This window comes from Mustela nivalis (assembly GCF_964662115.1).
Source record: "Mustela nivalis genome assembly, chromosome: 6".
NCBI lineage: Eukaryota > Metazoa > Chordata > Mammalia > Carnivora > Mustelidae > Mustela > Mustela nivalis.
This window is the reverse complement of record NC_139025.1, coordinates 93,871,672-93,893,438: the sequence shown is the minus strand read 5'-3', so window position 1 is coordinate 93,893,438 and position 21,767 is coordinate 93,871,672. Positions and strand designations below refer to the sequence as shown.

General features: G+C 35.8%; 2 protein-coding genes across 3 annotated transcripts in view; one reads left to right on the top strand and one right to left on the bottom strand.

The window, feature by feature from the left end:
- Positions 1-21,767, bottom strand: part of LOC309867699 (olfactory receptor 4F3/4F16/4F29) — a gene marked incomplete at both ends in the record, with an annotated part of 348,174 nt that overhangs the window by 70,053 nt on the left and 256,354 nt on the right. The window lies entirely within an intron of this gene.
- Positions 7,821-14,297, top strand: LOC309867749 (olfactory receptor 4F21-like). Its single transcript, XM_082736819.1, has 2 exons — positions 7,821-7,994; positions 13,285-14,297. The coding sequence occupies exon 2, from the start codon at positions 13,318-13,320 to the stop codon at positions 14,251-14,253; it is 936 nt and encodes a 311-aa protein (XP_082592945.1). The 5' UTR covers positions 7,821-7,994; positions 13,285-13,317; the 3' UTR covers positions 14,254-14,297.

Genomic DNA, 21,767 nt, shown 5'->3' with positions numbered 1-21,767 from the left:
AGGATCACAGGTGGGGGGAAACTGTGGGAATCGGGGCGTCTAGGGACAGGGGCTTAAGTCACCAGTTCCAGGACAGCCTCCCCTGGCGTTGAGCAAGAGAGAGTGTGGTGGAGAAACCAGGTCTTGGTCCCTAAGCTGCCAGCGCGCCCGAGAACGTGTGGGGTCCAGCTCCTGTGAGGGGCTGGGAGCCTCACCAGATGACAGAACACACAAGCCCTGCTATACACCCTGTGATGCGTATGCCCCTCATCCTCCCCTGGGAGAGGTACACAAAGGCCCAGCCTGCGCTCTTTGACCCACGCCATTGTTTCAGAGCCTAAGACGAGCGATCCAAACTCTCCCCTAAGAGAAGTGCGTGAAGGCCCAGCATGGTGCTTTCAGACCTGCACCCTGTTCTCAGAGCCTGAAACGTGTGTGTGACCCACAGCCTCCCCTGAAAGAGGTGCGTGCAAGCCGGGCACTCTTAGACCCAGAAAGACCAGGCACTCCCAGCCTGGGGCCAGCGGGAAAATCTCAGTGTGCAATCGCTGCTTGGAACCTCTCTGGCGGTCTGGAGCTGCCCAGACAGCCACTGCTGCCATGGTTTTGGGTACAAGCAAAAGATCCTGCATCCCCATGGACCACGACTTGGAACCTGCTCTGCCAGCAGCCGAGGGGGAACTTATTTGGGCTCTGCAGCCAAACTGAGGCTTCTCTCTGACAGGGAGGTCAGGGTGCAGTTTGTTTTCCTCTAAAACTACAAAAACCATCAAAAGCAGTCAAGGTGAGAGAAAAAAAAAAAGTGAACAAACATAAAAACTGCCAAAGAACAAAAGCCTGAAAAAGACCAGTTTCCTCAGAGCCCACCCCCTTGAGGGGGGCGGGAGGACTTAATTCAGGGAACATCATTGACTGAAGACCCACATGGCAGGCCCCTCCCCCAGAAAACCAACCAAGAAAGGAAAAAGAAAAAAAAAAGACTACAAGAGAACAACCACCACTACTTCATAGGACAACTTTTATTTTTAACTCATCCCACTATTCTGGTTCATTTTTTTTTATAGATAATTTTTTAACCTATTTGCCATCACAGTGAGCTGTCCAGTACATCAAATTCCGTAATAACCTTCTATCCTGAACTTTTTGATACATACACCTGTTTTTTTCTTTTGTATTTTTATTTTTTGAACTTTTTTAAAATTTTAGTTTAGTTTAGTTTATTCCTTTTTATTTTTATTTTTTAATATTCATACAGAGTTAAACTTCAAAGTAATCCCTTTCCCAATCAATACTACCCCTATAGGTAAACCAATTTTTAATCCCCCTTTACCTTAGGAAAGTTGAGTCATTTAACAAAGATATCAAGATACATCCAGGAAGAATCAAAACAAACTTCCTCGCCAAACTAAGAATTTATAACCACTCTCCCATCTTTTTCTTCCACTGTTTCTGTGTTTTTGTGTTTGTCCTGATAGTATATAAATCTTACACTTGGGGTTCTTTTTGACCAGGCTTTTCCTTTATTTGCATATATATATATTTTTTTCTCTTGTCATATACTTTTATCAGTCTTTGTGTTTGTCTGTTTTTGTTTGTATACTTCATAAATCTTACCTTGGCTCCCATTTGGGCTGAACCTTCTCTTTCATCTTCCCTTTCTTTCCTGTCTCTCTCTCTCTCTCTTTCTTTCTTTCTTTTTTTTTTTTTTTCTTTTTTCTCTCGTATGGGTGGGGAATCCTGATTGCTCAGAAGTGTTCCAGGGTGCACCTTGACTGCACCACGGTCGATACATCCAGCTACATATGTTCAGTCATTTCTCACCAAAATGACTAGGAGGAGGAATGTCCAAGAAAAGAAAAATACAGAGGATGGACCTTCTGCAACAGAGCTAATGGCTATCAACATAGACAATATGTCAGAAAGAGAATTCAGGCTAACAATCATCCAGGCAATAACTAGGTTGGAGAAAGCCATGGATGACCAAATGGAATTGATTAGGCCTGAGCTGAAAGCGACCAGAGATGATGTCCACAATGTTAGGGTGGAGTTAAAAGCTACCAGGGTTGAGGTTCACAATGCTCTCAATGAGTTCCAATCTAATCTAAATCCTCTCAAAGCTAGGGTAACTGAGACAGAAGATAGAATTAGTGATCTGGAAGACAAACAGATAGAGAGAACTGATCAGGAGGAAGCCTGGAACAAACAGCTTAGAAGCCACGAAAACAGAATCAGGAAAATAAATCATGCCATGAAACATTCCAACATCAGAATTTTTGGAATCCCTAAAGGGGAGGAGAAAGAAAGAAGTCTAGAAGATAGAGTGGGACAAGTGCTTCATGAAAATTTTCCTAATCTCACGAATGGAACAAGCGTTCATGTACTAGAGGCCGAAAGGTCTCCACCCAAGATTACACATTCCAAAAAAACATCAAGACACCTGATAGTCAAATTGAGGAATCATAATTGTAGGTATAATCTCTTGAAAGCTGCTAGGACAAAGAGGCTCCTTACTTACAGAGGAAAGCCCATCAGAACAACCTCAGGCCTGTCCACAGAGACCTGGCAAGACAGAAAGGGCTGGAAAGATATATTTAGGGCATTAAATGAGAAGAACATGCAGCCAAGAATACTTTATCCAGCAAGACTGACATTCAAATGGATGGAGAGATAGAAAATTTCCGAGACCAGCAAGGCTTAAAAGACTACACAACCACCAAGCCGACACTTCAGGAAATATTAAGGGGGGGGGGGGTTCTATAAAAGAGGAAAAATCCTAAAAATAGCATTGAAATATATTTCAATGCAAATATACTGAAATATATAGACAATCTACAGAAAGAAAGACTTCAAAGGTAACACGATATCAATAAAAACGTATCTATCAATAATCACTCTCAATGTGAATGGCCTAAATGTGCCCATAAAATGGCACAGGGGCCTCCAAAGCAGGCTGGGGTAGCAATTCTCATATCAGATAAATTAGATTTTAAACTAAAAATTGTAGTCAGAGATACAGAAGGAAACTACATCATTCTGAAAGGGACTATCCACCAAGAGGATCTAACAATTGTAAATATCTATGCCCCCAATATGGGAGTAGCCAATTGCATAAGAAAACTGTTAATCAAGATAAAGAATCATATTGATATGAATACATTCATAGTAGGAGATCTTAACATGACTCTCTCAGAAATAGATCATCAAAGCAGAAAATCAATAGAGAAACAAGAGCATTGAATGACACATTGGACCAGATGGACCTCATAGATATATACAGAACATTCCACCCTAAAACTACAGAATACTCATTCTTCTCAAGTGCACATGGAACTTTCTCCAGAATAGACCGCATATTGGTTTACAAATCAGTACTCAACCAATAACCCATCAGAAGTTATTATCAACAGTTATATGCCAATAAGCTAAGCAACCTAGATGAAATGGATGCATTCCTGGAAAACTATAAACTCCCAAAATTGAACCAGGAAGAAATTGACAACCCAATATCTAGTAATGAGATGGAAGCAGTGATCAAAAACCTCCCAAAAAACAAGAGCCCAGGACCTGATGGATTCCCTGGGGAATTCTACCAAACTTTCAAAGAAGAAATAACACCTATTCTCCTGAAGCTGTTTCAAAAAATTGAAGCAGAAGGAAAACTTCCAGACTCTTTCTATGAAGCCAGCATTACCCTGATCCCCAAACCAGGCAAAGACCCTACCAAAAAGGAGAATTTCAGACCAATATCACTGATAAATATGGATGCTTTTATGTTTCCATAGAGATTTTAGGATTATTTGTTTCAGTTCTGTGAAAAAATTTGTTGGTATTTTCATAGGGATTACAAGGAAGGTATAGATTACTGTAGGTAGTGTAAACATTTTAACAATATTTGCCCTTCCAATCCATGGTATGGAACGTTTTTCCTTTTTTGTTTTTTTTATTTATTTATTGTTTTTTAAATTTATTTTTAATTTATTTTCAGTATAACAGTATTCATTATTTTTGCACCACATCCAGTGCTCCATGCAATCCATGCCCTCTATAACACGCACCACCTGGTAACTCAACCTCCCAACCCCCGCCCCTTCAAAACACTCAGATTGTTTTTCAGAGTCCATAGTTTCTCATGATTCACCTCCCCTTCCAATTTCCCCCAACTCCCTTCTCCTCTCTAACTCCCCATGTCCTCCATGTTATTTGTTATGCTCCACAAATAAGGGAAACCATATGATATTTGACTCTCTCTGCTTGACTTATTTCACTCAGCATAATCTCTTCCAGTCTGTTCATATTGCTACAAAAATTGAGTATTCATCCTTTCTGATGGAGGCATAATACTCCATAGTGTATATGGACCACATTTTCCTTATCCATTCGTCCGTTGAAGGGCATCTTGGTTCTTTCCACAGTTTGGCGACTGTGGCCATTGCTACTATGAACATTGGGGTACATATGGCCCTTTTTTTCACTACGTCTGTATCTTTGGGGTAAATACCCAGAAATGCAATTGCAGGGTCATAGGGAAGCTCTCTTTTTAATTTCTTGAGGAACTTCCACACTGTTCTCCAAAGAGGCTGCACCAACTTGCATTCCCACCAACAGTATAAGAGGGTTCCCCTTTCCCCACATCCTCTCCAACACACATTGTTTCCTGTCTTGCTACTTATTTGTGGAGCATAACAAATAACATGGAGGACATGGGGAGATGGAGAGGAGAAGGGAGTTGAGGGAAATTGGAAGGGGAGGAGAACCATGAGAGACTATGGACACTGAAAAACAACCTGAGAGTTTTGAAGGGGTTGGGGGGTGGGAGGTTGGGGGAACCAGGTGGTAGATATCAGGGAGGACATGTATTGCATGGAGCACTGGGTGTGGTACAAAAACAATGAATACTGTTACACTGAAAAGAAATTAAAAAAAAAGTTGAACATAAAAAAATACTGTCGCATGATGAAGAGCAATTATTTTATATGAAGCTTCATACTAAACAATCTAATAAGAGAATTTTAAAATTAACTGTAATTGGAAGAACAGAGATAGAATGTAATAAACAGGTGTTTTGAAGTGTATGCAAATTATGGAGCTACTGTCAGTTTCATACTTTATATCTATATATTGCAAAATATGTCAGAAAAAAAGAAATGGGCAGAAGACATGAAGAGACATTTCTCCAAAGAAAATATCCAAATGGCCAACAAATCCATTAAAAAAATGCTCAATACTTCTTGGCACCAGGCAAATACTAATCAAAACCACAATGAGATACCACCTCACAACAGGCAGAATGGCTAAAATTAACAAGTCAGGAAATGATAGATATTGGTGAGGATGCGGAGAAAGGGGAACCCTCTTACACTTTGGGTGGAAATGTAAGCTGGTGCAGACTCTCTGGAAACCAGTATGGAGGTTCCTCAAAAAGTTGAAAATGGAGCTACCTATGAACCAGAAATTGCACTACTAAGTATTTATCTCAAAGATACAAATGTAATGATATGAATGGGCACATGCAACCCAATGCTTACAGAAGCAAGGTCCACAATAGCCAAACTATGGAAAGAGCCCAGATGTCCTCAACAGATGAATGCATAAAGAAGAAATGGTATATATACACAATGGGATACTCCTCTGCCATCAAAAAAAAAAAAAAAAAAAAGAAAGAAAGAAAGAAAGAAAGAAAGAAAGAAAGAAAGAAAGAAAAAAGAAAGAGAAATCTTGCAATTTGCAACAATGTGAATACAACTAGAGAGTATTATGCTAAGTGAAATAACTCAATCAGAGAAAGATAATTATCAGATAATATCACTATGTGGAATTTAAGAAACAAAAAAGATGATCATAGGGGAAGAGAGGAACACATAAAACAAGATGAAATCAGAGGGGGAGACGAACCATAAGAGACTCTTAATCATAGGAAACTGAGGGTTGCTGGAAGGAAGGGAGATGGAGAGATGGGGTAACTGAGTGATGGACATTGAGGAGGGTGTGTGATGTAATGAGCACTGGGTACTATAAAAGATTGATGAATGACTGACCTCTACCTCTCAAAATAATAATATATCATATGTTAATTAATTGAATTTATTCAAAAATGTTTTAAAAAAGAATGTGTATTTTAAAAAAGAATGGTATTTTGTCTTTTACATGATATTGATGCCAAAAAATATAATTAGTGATTCACAATAATGTTCAACAATTCTATAGTTTAAAATATCGGTGATGTATAATGTCTCTGATCTCAAATTTGTAAAAATACTGTCAAAACCACATAATTACTATTCAACACACAGATTCTTTAATTTCTCTGTGACTTATTCTGCATCTCATGTAACTTGACCCTTGGGGAAAAAGCTAATGTCATGAAACTCCTAACATCTATAGACAGCCAATAATAGAATAAATGTTAGTTATTAATACCCAATCCTGTAATTGGTTTCATTCCTAACAGTAACAACTATTTATAACCTTATGTCTCAATTAATAAAGATGAATCTAGAAGGGAGTGAATGTCTCTGTGTTTCTCAATACCTTGAAGCTGCTGAGGGTGAAAACCAGAGCCTGTGCAGGTAGGTGAAAACCCCATCTTTAATTCTCCAGCATCAGGTTCCATAATTAACTTCTTTTTTACATTCCCCACAGTTTACTTCTTTCCTAGTTACCCTTTTCCTTTGTTAACTCACTTTATTTGAATAATTTTCATTCACACTGTTTTATATCCTTCTAGTTTTATTCTAAGAGTTAAAAATGCATGACAGATGAACGTAACATATTCTTCAGAGCTCTAGTATCTTTTTGAAAATAGTATATGAAGTATATTGTGTCTCTCATCTCCCTTTTCTCTGAATATTAGGATCTTAAAAATAAGATGCAATGTCTATGCCTTTGCTCTTCTATTCCTACTGAAATAACATGAAAAAAGCATGCTAACTTTCTGTCTGCCAGATTTACTCAATCACTGTTAAAACTTTGGTCTGTTTCCTGAAAATCATCAAAATTATCACAATATATAACACTTATTTAGCACTTTGTGTATGCCCAAGTACTATCTGATGTTTTCTTGTTTCAACTCATTTAGTCCTCAAAACAATTACAGGAAATAGAGACTGTTAGTATCTGTCTTTAACAGATGCAGAAACAGATGTATCTGGCAGCTGAGTGATTCATATGGAATACACAGCAGGTAAATGGGGGACCCTGGGATGTATTTTGGTAACCATGTCTGTGCCCTTAAACACTGTTTTACTATGTATTGAAATGGTTTCTATATAAATGTTTCCATCTCAATTTATTTTGACACATTTGTTTTCAAATTTAAAAAAAATGAATATTACCTCTAAAAATACAGCAAATCAAGTTGGGGGTAAAGAAACAAGCATAAGATTAGTTGAAATCCCACCACCTGTATGACAACAGATGGTAGTTACACTTGTGGTGAACATAACAGCATATAACGATACTGAATCAAACCTGAAACTAATGTAACATTGTGTGTCAGCTATATTCAAATTAAAAAAGTCTTAACCACACCACCTATAGATATTTGGGACAAATTCTAAAACTCTATTCATTTAAATGTCATTTGCACTCCCCTCCTCCAGTAAAAATAATTTTTTACTGTAGTTTTCTGGACTTAACTGATACCTTTCCATGCTCATTAATGTAGACCTAATGGCTTTTTTAAAAATAGGATAAAAAAAATAGAATATATCCACATAATCAGTCTTTTATCATTAAACATTTCATATTATAAGAAATGTTAAAGTAAAGTAACATATGTTTTTTTTTTGTATTTATCTATTTTCTTTCAATTAATTTCAAGGCATAGCATTACTGAATTACAGTTAAAATATTTTTTACTTTTATGACTCATCTGCCTTCTGGAATGACTGTACTACTTCGCATTTCCCTTCACCTGAGAACTGGAAGCACTGCTTCTCCAATTCTACAACATCAATAGGCTTATTCAGTCTGTTGAGGAGAAAATACAAAAATGGAATCTGCTTTCTGAATTTGAGGTAAATGCTACAATCTCAAGTTTTAGAAAGTGAATCATAACTCAATGTATTAAACTTTACAACTTGATTTTTACATGTAAGGCTTCTAATAATCTACAATATACTTTGCTGTAAGATATATAGTAAGATACTTAAAAGTTTGTTTCCAGTGTTGAGCTACATGTTTAATAACCATTGAATACTCTGAATTTAGATATATTCTAAATTCTAAAGTCCTCCATTATCCTATTTAATTGTTTTTCCCTCTTTATCATATAATAAGTTCCCTAACTTGTATCATATTCATAACTATAGTTTGTCCTATTTACCTGTCAATTTCAGTCAAATCAATCATTATTTAATTAGCATGGGTTTATGATATATCCCAATATCTTTTATAGAAAGTATTCTCTTTTCTCCCCTTGGTACGCACTTGATTTCTTTTTCAAAATATCCCTGAGCTTTGAAATGGACATTTAGTTATCTTTGTTAAGCTCCAAAACATTTCTGTTGGGCTTTTAATGGACACTGCAGTTATTGCTCAAGATAGTTCATTAAGAATGGATTTTTTTAGTTGTAAAAACATTTTCTATTTGCATGGATTCATTTCCTATTTTAATCTGCATTTCAAATGTTGCAGGAAAGTTTGTTTTTTTCAATAGAGTGCATATATTACACATTTGTTTTACTTACAAATGAGAGCTTTTCAATCAAATTTTAATGTCATTTACTATTTATTATTTATTATATTTATTAAAATAATCTTGCTAGATTTATTTTTCATTTAATTGTAAGTTTTTGACATGGAAAATTGTTTGAGTTGGAAATGATTATAGTTTCAATACTATTCTTTCAAGAATATTATGTGATTTAATATTTCTGCTGTAGTAAATCATTGAAACATAGTGCGGCAGGCTTCTTTCTTTATGTTCTCCGTTTTAAACTTCTTATTTTTTAATTTAAATTTTTTTCAATGTTCCAAGATTCATTGTTTATACACCATCTATAACCAGACATTGACTATTGGTTTAAACGTTTATTAAAATCATCTCTTATTTTATTTTATTTTTTCAGTGTTCTAAGATTGTTTATATACCACACCCAGTGCTCCATACAATACATGCCCTCCTTAATAACCATCACCAAGCTCACCTAACCCCCTACCCCTATCCTCTCCAAAACCCTCAGTATGTTTCTCAGAGTCCACAGTCTCTCATGGTTCATCTCCCCCTCCAATTTCCCCCAATTCACTTTTCCTTTCCTTTTCCTAATATCCTCCATGGTATTCCTTATGGTCCAAAAGTGAAACCATATGATAATTGACACTCTCTGCTTGACTTATTTCACTCAGCATAATCTCCTCCAGTCCCATCCATGTTGATAGAAAAGTTGAGTATTCATCCTTTCTGATGGAGGCATAATATCCCATTGTATATATGGACCATATCTTCTTTATCTATTCATCTGTTGAAGGGCATCTTAGCTCTTTCCACAGTTTGGCAATTGTGGCCATTGCTGCTATGAATGTTGGGGTACATATGGCTCTTCTTTTCACTACATCTGTATCTTTGGGGTAAATACCCAGTAGTGCAATTACAGGGTCATAAGGTAGCCCTATTTTTAATTTCTTAAGGTATCTCCACACTGTTTTCCAAAGTGGCTGCACCAACTTGCATTTCCACCAACAGAGAAGAGGGTTCCTATTTCTCCACATCCTCTCCAACACTTGTTTATTGTCTTGGTGATTTTGGCCGTTCTAAATGGTGTAAGGTGGTATCTCAATATGGTTTTGATTTGAATCTCCCTGATGGCTAATGCTGATGAGCATTTTTTGATGTGTCTGTTAGCCATAAAATCATATTAAGATATTTCTTAATCTTATTTTACTAAGAGGTTTTTTTTTTTTTTTTTTTTTTTTTTTTTTTTAAATCACGGATCAATTTTGAAATTTATCCAGTGACTATTTAGTACTTTCATTCCTTAAAGTTTTTATGGAAATATCCTCTCAAGTCAAATATTGCTCATCTCTTCTCATGGCCTTATGTGATATGCTGTGGGATCAAAACTTTTCTCTTGACAGACCCACCAAAGGCTTCAAGTAGGAAAGCCATGTGGTGTTATTTGATCTTTAGATAGACAGATATGGGAATAGACTGTACAATGGACTGGACATGATGAAGAATGGAATGGGGAGATAATTTAGGAGCCTCTTCAACAATTAGTATGGGAAAATATGTAGACCAGAAGTAAAAGACAAAATGACAATAAAAATGAGGAAGGAACTGAAATGAAAAATAGTTGAAAGTAAAAATTGTGCAACTGAAGCTGGAAGTACTAGGACAGAGTATGACCCAGATATCTACACTGGGCACTGGGGAGAATGGTAATGACATTTATTAAAGCATTGCTGTCAATTAAAATATCATAAATTCAATTTGACATTAACTTCAAGATGGAGGTGGAACTTCCAACTGAGTATGCCACATACTGATTCGGATATATTACTCTGGAGTAAGAGATAAAGCTACAGATTCAGAATTCAACATGTAGGTACGAGTTACAATGAATAACCTGATACTGAATAAAACTTTTACCCTATGGGCAATGAGAATCCATACAAGGGTTTTAAAAAGACACAGGTGGAAAATCCTTACAAGCGTTTTTAAAAAGATACATATGTAATGTAAGATATGCATTTTTAAATCCTTTCTGTCATCAGGCCAAGGTAAACAGGCATATAAGACTTTGCTGAGTATGGTTAGAAGAGGCATTTCCAGCATAATTAAAAAAAATTACTTATAGATTATGAGTTACACCATAAATTAAGGTTGTGCAGAGAAAAATGATTACTGTGTTAGTGAAAGGTATAGAGAAGTCAGAAAGGCAGAAGAAGAGTTAGGAAAGGGCTATCATAAAAATGGTCTGATTGCATTCAACCAATTAACAGAAAACCTGGCTTATAGTTGATCAAAGAAGTTCTAGTTTATTTTTCTCACATTAGAAGAACAAATCTGAAGGGACACTATGGCAGATTTTAAATGATTCAACATGGTTTTTGTTTCTGGGTTCTCTCTAAATTTTTATTGTATTATTTGTATTATATGGGCTTTATAACTTTGTTGTTGCTGTAACTTTAAGATAGCATTGGAATTAAAAAAAAAAAAATACCATGAAAAGAGTCTTCTCTACACGGAATTTTGTCTTTTCTTTTGGAAGGAAAGCTCTCCAGACAACATTGGTTTACATCACATTGAACATTTCTTGGTCACATGTCCTACCTTAGATGAAATCATGGTCAGGGAAAATGGAATTGTAGGAAATGGTTTAGAAAAATCACATATCATGCTCTCAACTTAGGATAGATGTACTCTCTTCTCAAATCTAGAGATTTCAGCCAATCACTTAAACAAATGCTATTTCTATTGGCAAGAAGGGGAAGAGGATTGGCCTTATGAAAGCCAAGGAGCCAAGGAGAGAGGGAGTTACAGAACTAAGGACATGAAAAACAGTATCAAATCCTGCAGAGATATCAAGGAAAATGATAATTAAAAACTGATTATTGTATGATGTATTTGGAAGCCAGAGTCTCTTTCTAAGAAAAAGGAATTTTGGAAACTGATTGCTTTGGCTTACTGGCAACCAAAAAATGAGGGCTGCAAGTGAGGAGTTAGGGAGAGAAAGAAAATTAGGAGACACAAGATTCAGAAATCTGATTTTTTTTAGAAATAACTTAACTATGTAGGGGAACCTGGGTGGCTTAGTTGGTTAAGGGTCCTAAGATTGAGACTCACATTGGGCTCCCTGCTCAGCAGGGAATCAACTTGCCCCCTCATTTTGCCCCTCCCCCACACTCATGCATCTCTCTCTGTGTCTCAAATAAATAAATAAATACAATCTTTTTGATCAATCAACTAAAACAAATAAATGAAATATTTTTTAAAAAAATATTTTACTTATTTATTTGACAGACAGAAATCATAAGTAGGCAGAGAGGCAGGCACAGAGAGAGGGGGAGGAAGGCTCCCTGCTGAGCAGAAAGTTTGATGCAGGGCTTGATCCCAGGACCCTGGGATCGTGACCTAAGGCGAAGGCAGAGGCTTTAACCCACTGAGCCAGCCAGGCACCCCAATAAATCAAATTTTTTAAAAAAGAACTTAACTTGGGGTGCCTGGGTGGCTCAGTGGATTAAGCCGCTGCCTTCGGCTCAGGTCATAATCTCAGTGTCCTGGGATCGAGCCCCGCATCGGGCTCTTTGCTCAGCGGGAGCCTGCTTCTCTCTCTCTCTCTCTGCCTGACTCTCCGCCGACTTGTGATCTCTCTCTCTGTCAAATAAATAAATAAAAATCTTTAAAAAAAAAGAACTTAACTTTATGGAAAGGTAAAAGGAAGCAAAAAGTAGAAGGAAGTTTAACCGATGGATCCTTAGGACAGATCCAGCATATACTGGAAGGTGCCAGGCTTGAAAAGCACAATGGCATGGTTATTAACATGGATTACGGTGTCCTGGAGCTCTGGATAAAAGTTGCGGCACTAATACTTGATCCCTTTAAGACTCAGTTTCTTCATTTGCAAAATGAATGTAAAAAAAAGCATTTCTTATGGAATTTCTTATGGAATTCTGTGGGTTTAATGAGATAATGTGGTTCATACAAAGTTTTGCATAAATGCTATTTATTAATTTTATAATTGTTTAATTAACACTTTTATATTCAAGTATTCAGCCTTTGTATCCAACAATTTAATTGAGTATAGAGGCAGGTATCATGATAATAGTTATGAATCAAAATTATGAATAACCACATCTCAGCATGTGACTTTCATGGTAAATAAAACAAAATTAAAAAAATAAAACACACATACAAGGTGAAACAAGGTCAAAGGCACTAAACTATTTTGACCTAAAGATCTCTATGTGACCACTGAAATAAATCCAGCTAAGGAGAATTAGCAAATACGCGTGAGACTATTACTGTGAAATTGACAGTAATAGCTGAGATTATTCAGGTGAGAGAACACCTAGGTAAGTGATCAGGAGTATGTCTAAAAATCCTTGAGAGGCAAAATAAAAAGATCTGAAAATGGAATAGAAGGGAAGCAACACTATTTATCTTCATCTAAAATATTAATAATTTTCTTCTGTTTTTATGTAATCATTCTCTTGACCACCACAACATTTCTATATCCTTATTTTTTTTTATCCTATTTAATTATTTCTAGTTCAGGATATATACCCCAAAGAAACACTAGCAAGAAATAGGAAATTTATATTTATACAACTGATTGTGTCTTTTTAATCATTTTCTATCCTCAGGTGATTTGAAAATCAGCTCTCCCGCCCAAGTCAATGGATAGACTAAATAATTCTGTGGTTTCTGAGTTTGTGTTGCTGGGACTCTCTAGTTCTTGGGAAACTAAAGTTTTTCTCATGTTGATTTTTTCCTTGATTTATTTAGGGATCATCCTGGGAAATCTCTTCATTTTCTTTTTGGTAATTTTTGATTCTCACCTACATTCTCCTATGTACTTCCTGCTGGCCAACCTCTCTTTCATTGACGTGGGGGTTGCCTCTACCACAGTCCCAAAGATGATTAGGGACCTTTTAAGTGAATACAAGATTATTTCTTTCCAAAGCTGCATGACACAGATATGTTTTATCCACATCATGGGAGGAGTGGAGATGGTGCTACTCATAGCCATGGCATTTGACAGGTACACAGCAATCTGTAAGCCTCTTCACTACCTGAAGATCATGAATCCTAAAATATGTGTTTCATTTGTAATTGCTGGCTGGGTAACTGGGGTGATCCATGCTATGTCTCAGTTTGCTTTCATTATAAACTTGCCCTTTTGTGGTCCTAATGAAGTAGACAGCTTTTACTGTGACTTTCCCAGAATCATAAAACTTGCATGCACAGATGGAGACAGGTTTGAGTTTATTATTGCTGCCAACAGTGGCTTCATGAGCATGGGCACCTTCTTCTTGCTAATTCTTTCCTACATCTTCATTTTGGTCACTGTCTGGAAACGTTCTTCAGGAGACTTATCCAAAGCATTTGTCACTCTGTCAGCTCACATCACTGTGGTGGTTCTTTTTTTCACTCCATGCATGTTTCTCTATGTCTGGCCTTTCCCCACATCATCAATTGACAAATACCTGTTCATTGCTGATTTTGCTATCACTCCCATTTTAAATCCCGTCATATATACATTAAGAAATAAAGACATAAAGGTAGCCATAAAAAGACTGAGCAAACAGGGACATTATGTCAGACTTTGCTAACTGGCTCTATCTTTGGAGATCTAAATATATATATATCCATTGGCTCTTTGGACTTCTCTACTCTGGCATCTGACATTTAAAATAGAACTGGTTGTATTATCTACCTCACTGAACAAAATTTTACTACTACTTCTGAAGAGCATTCCTTCATTACCTTGGCTACCATGGGAGATGTGAATCTACCATGTAAGGGTATTATTTTCTTTTTTCAGCAGACAGCAGTAATACCTACTAAATAATATTTTATAATTGAAATTGTGATCACTTTGACAATAAGTAAGCATATACGAAAATCTCTTCTGCTTCCCATAAGTATAACCCAACTTGGGAAATGTCAGGACCTATCACATTGATTGGTTATATATGTAGGAGTAGTAGCTCTACTTAGTTACTTAGGTTGGTTTCCCTCAGCTGGTCCAAAGACAACACTGTATTGATTTAGTTTGTTTGGAAACTCATTTTTGGATGCCTGCAGTAAGGGAACTGGGAAATGGTCTTGTGAAAGGAAAGAGGCTCATGTTGGTAACATAATTGGAGTGCAAGCAACTGTAGTCCTCTGGGAGACTGTATAGATTCTGTGATTTAGAATTAGCCCAACTGAAAAGCAAGGTATTTGAAGTGTTTCTTCATTTGTAGAGGGTTCACTGACTCCTTAGCATGCCCAGCCTTACCCACAGCAAATATTTTGTATCTCTGTCAAGAAGCCAGACACAGCAATGAAATAGACTTTGAGGTGCTGACAGTAAAGAATTATCTCCAGTAAAAGTAAACTTAAAAGCAGCCTCCCAATATTGCTTTGTAACTTAAAGAAGGGCTACTTAAACATTTTACTCCAGTAGGCCCCAAACTGGTAATTGAGCACAGAGAATTCTGTAATATAAAATATTTATCTGCTTTCCACAAGTCTCATAAAACCAGCAGTTCAAAGTAGGCCATTCACCTGGGAGCATGGTTCTATAGTCATGACCAACCTACAGGACCACGTCCCACAGCTGGCCATCACAGGCTACCCACAAAAGCCTTCTGACTTCTTCAAAAAACAGGAAGGGAAATCTTGGTTCCAATTTAGGAACTGTAGACATAGATGGAAATAAAGTTAGATTTTTCTCACACCTACAAAAAATTCAAATGAACTGAAAGGTATTTTACATCCAACTCTAGAATTGTTATAATTAAATTGACTTTGGATTTTTAGGTCTGAATTTCAGAAAAGACACACTAATAAATGATGTCTCAATTTAGGGAAACTTCCTAAAATGTCCCAAGAGACATAGCATGGATAATCTGCCTATAAGCCTTTTTTCTACCCACAACACGGAGCTCCGATGTTTCCCACTCAAGAGCACATCCATTTCTGAGGATATCACTACCTGATAAAACTTTCCCAAACAAAATGTATTGTTTTATAGCATTCTAACTGTATTTAGGCCCTGAATAAATTTTGGACTCAGCTTTATATCCATGAAGAAAACTCGGATCATGGATAATGATGTCTCCAAATGTGATACATCTTATACTCTATAATAAACTCATAACTTCTCTTTTCTCTTCCTCCCTCATATTTAAACCAAAATTTAAGACCAACTTTCCATATATAGCAAACTGGATTTTCTGGAAGTTTTTAAATTTCTTTTTTTCATTTTATTTACTTATTTTTTTGCTGAGCAAGGAGACTAATGCAGGGCTCCATCCCAGAACACTGGGTTCATGACCTGAGCTGAAGGCAGAAGCTTAACTGACTGAGTCACACAGGTGCCCCTGTTTCTGGAAGTTTTACAAAGTTTCCAGAAATATCACAGGGTTCTTCTCAGGTAATTCCTGGAATCTGGACTCTAGAGCAAAGACTTTCCTCCACCAAAAGGAATGCCTTCAGTACGGTCTTAGAGCTCCCTACATATTGACATTCAGGAAGGACTATTCTTACTTCATGATTCACAATCCTCCTATACAAAGAGATGGCCCTGGACAGAGATTCATAATGTCAGCTACAAGACATGTCTAAACAAAAAACTGGCTGTTAATCATATTGTTTGCCAACAGTTTAGGTCAGGAAGAATTGAAGGAATTATATAGAGGGAAGGCTCTCAGAATGCTATGAAAACCAGGTATTTTCATAGAAACAGAACAAGCTTTTAGAACTTGACAGAATCAGAATGGCACCTTAGAAGCAGGAGTTAGTGGATCCAATATGTGTACCCAAGTTATGCTTCTTCCCAATTTTGTGGCTTCTTGAAAGATATATCTTGAAAGATCTATTTCAACATAAAATCTACTTCATGGATAATAAAGATTAGGTATTACAGTTTAAATGGAAGCTCCTAGCATGTGAATTGTATAGAAAGGTTTTTTCCAGATCTTTCCTTTTGATCTGCCTATACGTTTACCCGCTCTTTAAGGAGAGTTCTGTCTTGAATTATCTGAAGATAAAAATATAAACTCTTGGAACCTAAAGATCTACTTCTTCGACCTTAAACATCTTGTATTTCTAAAATTGATTACTATGGTATTCTTTATCTGGCTAGTAACAAAAAATAATTTTATAATATTATCAATACTCTGTGATGTGTAAATCAACATAAAACAGTAGTAATGCTTTTCAAGGAAAGTGGTAAGAGGAGAACTATGCATGGACTTTGATGTCATCTCACACTCCGGGTCTCTTTCACCTGATGTGCCCTGATAGGCTATGCTCTATGAAAATGGTCAATAAATCCTTTTGAGTTTACTAGAGAAAATTAGAACCTTCCAACTGCCTTTTGGTGCACTGAACCTCAAGTACTCTAAGAAGTAGCTCACAAAGCCTTGCTTTAACACACACCCACGGGAAACAACAGCGATAAAAATTAATTCATAAATAAAAGTCTGGCAGTTATATTAATTAGGGTTGATAAATTTTGCCCCAACCACTCTTGCCAGTTAATCCAAATTGATATAATTTTGGCATACATCTTTAAAGACATTTTTATAATAAATTTTAATTAGGCTGCAAAAAACTACAAATAAAAATAACCTACAAAATTGACTTTAATATTCTTGACTACATGATAGCTAAGACCCAAACTGAGAATAGATACCCCTTATGCTTATCCCCAAACTCCAGTAATTTTAATAACAAAATTATTCATGAGAGTACTATCAGCAACAGACTAAAACTCAAGGACTGGGGTGCTTTATATCTCTTCAGAGGAGCATGTTCTACAATTGATAAACCCAAATAAACCTTATCAATTCTTGCTAATGAGGTCTATATGCCACCACCTTCAACAAACCCTAAAAAGGAATTATAGTAAGCACAAACATGAAAACATTAAAATATTAGATCAAGTTGTAACCTATGAGATATAAAGAAATGGGCTACATTTTCTATTCTAAAAACATTAAATTTTATACTAAAGTCTTTATGAAATTAAAAACTAAAGGAGAGTTTAGTAATAAATCAAGATGAGAGAGCTTAATTCACTTAGGTCATGAGACACAACACATCACCCTCTTCAAATAGCAAAACTTAATATAACTCATTAATAATCATTATATATACAAGAGGAGATAATAAGGTAAGTATCCTGGAAAGTGTGTTTGGACATATCAAAATGAATTTTAAATAAAACACCTAGTTTACACCCAGGAGATTTCATTTAATATGAGTACTTGAACAAAAGCTGGCCCAAACTTACCAAACTCAATATTTTTTTAAAAAAGCTTTTATTTATTTGACAGACAGAGATCACAAGTAGGCAGAGAGGCAAGCAGAGAGAGGAGAAAGGCTCCCTGCTGACCAAAAAGCCCGATGTGGTGCTGTATCCCAGGATCCTGGGACCATGACCTGAGCCAAAGGCAGAGGCTTTAACCCACTGAGCCACCCAGGCAGCCCCCCAACTCAATTTTTTAAAAAGATTTTATTTATTTTTCTGAGAGCAAGAACACAGGTGAGAGCATGAGCCAAGATGGGGTAGTAGGGGGAGGGAGAGGGACAAGCAGACTCCCCACTGAGCAGGGATGCTTACATGTGGGGCTTGATCCTAGGGCCCTGACACCATGATCTGAGCCAAAGGCAGACACTAAACCAACTGAGCTATCCAAGTGCTCCATCAAACTCAATTATTATAAATGAATTAAATAAAACACTTATTTAAAATTAAAAGTAAAGAAGACAAAATTTTAATCAGTGCTATAGAAAAAGTATGATAAGAGGATGATAAAAGAAATATTAAAAGCACTAAATAGCAAAGTTTACCCTCTTTTATATCTGCAGAAAGATTTACCTAGAACAATTAAAGAGAACTTAACTGCTCTGAAACCAGTTGAGCTATCTATAAAAATTTTAAAGAACAAACTTACCTGTGTAGGAAAATAGTGAAAAGATTTATAGGAAGAGGTGAAAAGCCTATTAAGCCTGGTGATAGCTATTCATAACAGACTATCTGATAGTTATCCAGAACAAAGTTTTAGCTCAATTTTAAACTTCCCTTAAGGAATAATAATTTCAACATAAATTTAAATATCCATTTAAAAAGGTACAGCCTTTAGATACAGGACACAACCTTCCATAGAAAGTAAGTAGGCCACCATAGGTGGCCTAGAAGTAGCCACCAGTTAAAGTATTCAAGCTCAACAATATACTCATCTAAATTACAACACTAAAGACTAACTCCTAACCTAACACTAGATTAATCTATTAATAGAAACAATACTGTTCGTCTGAGTAACATGAATTATTTCTCCTTGCACAAAATCACTGATGGTTAACAAAAAAATAAATTTAACACATTGATTCATTGCTACATAAGTTAATTGTTAACCCAACACAAGTATGCATTTATGGAAAGATTTTTAAAAGTAAATGAATCTCAGCAAACACAAACCTTATCTGTTTACCAAATACATGACCTTTAGCATTTCTAGTATTAGAGGCACTCTGTGAAATAGAGGCAATCATTGAAAATCACTTTCCCATGAAGACGTAAAAATGACATATTAAACAGAAGAATCTATGGAGCTTTAATCAGACCAAAAAAGAACAAAACATTTAACCAAATTTAAAGGATAACAAACCTTTAAGTGGACTAACAATTTTGTTTGATCTAACTTCAGCTAACAAAATATCCTCCAAGTAATTAAAATCTAGACCAATCAGTCAAAATGTTTTATCATTTACTGATCTAAAATATGGATCAACAGAACAAGTTACCCTATGGATAACAGCACTATTCTATATAGACCAAGTGGTTTATGATCTCAGTGTTAGGTCAGGACATCCCAATGGTGTAACCCCTATTAATGATGGGTTTGTTAAACTATTAAAGTCCTATGTGATCTGAGTTTAGATCTGAGTAATCCAGGTCAGTTTCTACCTGTTCTGCATTTCACCCAGTAGGACACGAAAAGATAAATAAGGACTACTTTACAAAATAGTCTTTGTACTAATAGATGAGATAATATTAATATGATTAATTTATACCTAGCCCTGCCAAAGAACAGGGCTTTTTAGGGTGGAAGAACCTGGTAAAAGCCTAGAACTTAAACATTTATTACCAGAGGTTCAATTCCTCTTTCTAACAGCATGCTCATAATTACAATTTTGTTATTGATTATACCTATGCCACATGCTGTGACATTCCTACGCTAACCAAGTGAAAAGTATTAGCCTAGATACAACTTCATAAAGGATCAAACATTGGTTGGCCCCATGGCCTACTACAATCTAACACTGATGCTCTCAAGTTATTCATTAGAGAAACATTTAAAGCACTAATATCATTAATATCCATATTTATTTTTGCACCAACCCTACCCCTCACTTTACCCTAAGAATATGAATTCCACTGCCCATGCCATACCATTAGTTAATATAAACCTAGGCATACTGTTTATACTAGTCATATCTAGTTTAGCTATTTATTCCATTTTCTGATTAGGATCAGGCTGAGCTGCAAATTTAAAATTCCAATTAGTGGCAGAGTTTCATACAAAGTATTAACAGTTATCCTACTACCAGTCCTGTTAATACACAGGTTATCTACACTCTTCACACTAATTATTACCCCAGAATATCCATAAATCATTTTGTCCATCTTGATCACTAGCTGTAAGAACTTATCTCAACCCTAGCAGAGACAAACCAAGTTCCATTGGACCAACAGAAAGAGAATCAAAACTCATTTCTGGTTTCAACAATGACTATGTAGCAGGTTCATTTGTCCTGTTGTTCGTAGTAGAAAAAGCTATTATAAGGGGCAACTGGGTGACTCAATGGGTTAAGCCTCTTCTTTCAGTCCAGGTTATGATCTTGGGGTCCTGGGATAGAGCCCCACATCAGACTCTCTGCTCAGCAGGGAGCCTGCTTCCCTCATCTCTCTGTCTGCCTCTCTGCCTATTTGTGATCTCTCTCTCTCTCTCTGTCAAGTAAATAAATAAAATATTTTTTTAAAAAGAAAATGCTATTATAATAAATATTTTATAACAGTTCTGTTAGGAGCCTTCCACAGCCCCTATATACCAGATTGTATACAATTAACTTTATTATAAAAATCTTTTTTCTAACTATCTCTTTTTTATGAACCTGAGCATCCTATCCATGATTCCAATATGATCAACTCATGCATCTCTTATGAAAAACTTTCTACCATTAACACTACCCGTTTGCCTATATGGCATGCATCACTGCTCATTATTATATCAAGCACTCTATCATAAACATTAAGGAAATTACTTCAATAGAGTAAATAATAGAGCTTAAACCCTTTTATTTCTGGAATTACAGGAATTAAACCTAGTCCTAAGAATCTAAAATCTTCATGCTGCCCTATTACACCATAATTATATTGTAAGGTCACCTGAATAAACTATCAAGCCCATACCCAAAAATGTTGATTTATATTCTTCTCATACTAAATATATCCAATTCTCACTATCATCTAACTAATGATCATTACAGGAACCATAATTGGGATAATAAGCTCACATTCACAAATAATCTGAAATGGCTATGAAATAAATACAGTTGCTATTTTTCTAGACTTAATAAAAAAATTTAATTCACATGTGAGCCATGGAAGTTGCACCAATTGTTTTTATTTTTTTTAACATAAGCCACTAAATCAAATTCCAATACTCTCACAATTCTCACACAAATGAATATTCAAGAAATAAAAATATGACATTATTTGTCATCATTAACAGTAATTATAGCACTACTTAATCTATCTATCTAGATATGATTAACTTCCTCCACATCATTAACTATACTCCCATGAATAAATAACATAAAAATAAAATGATACTTGAAAACACAAAACAACCAATCCTTAAATCAACACTAATGGTCATTTCATTACTTCTCCTAATACCAATATTGTAAGTACTGGACTAGTAATTTAGGAGGTTACTATATACAAATGGGCTTCCAAGCCCCAAGCAAGTATAATTTACTTAATTCCCCCCCCCCCAAAAAAATAAAGACAATAATACTTATTATGATATAACAACTGAAGGCAAATCAAATTCTTTTAATTAAA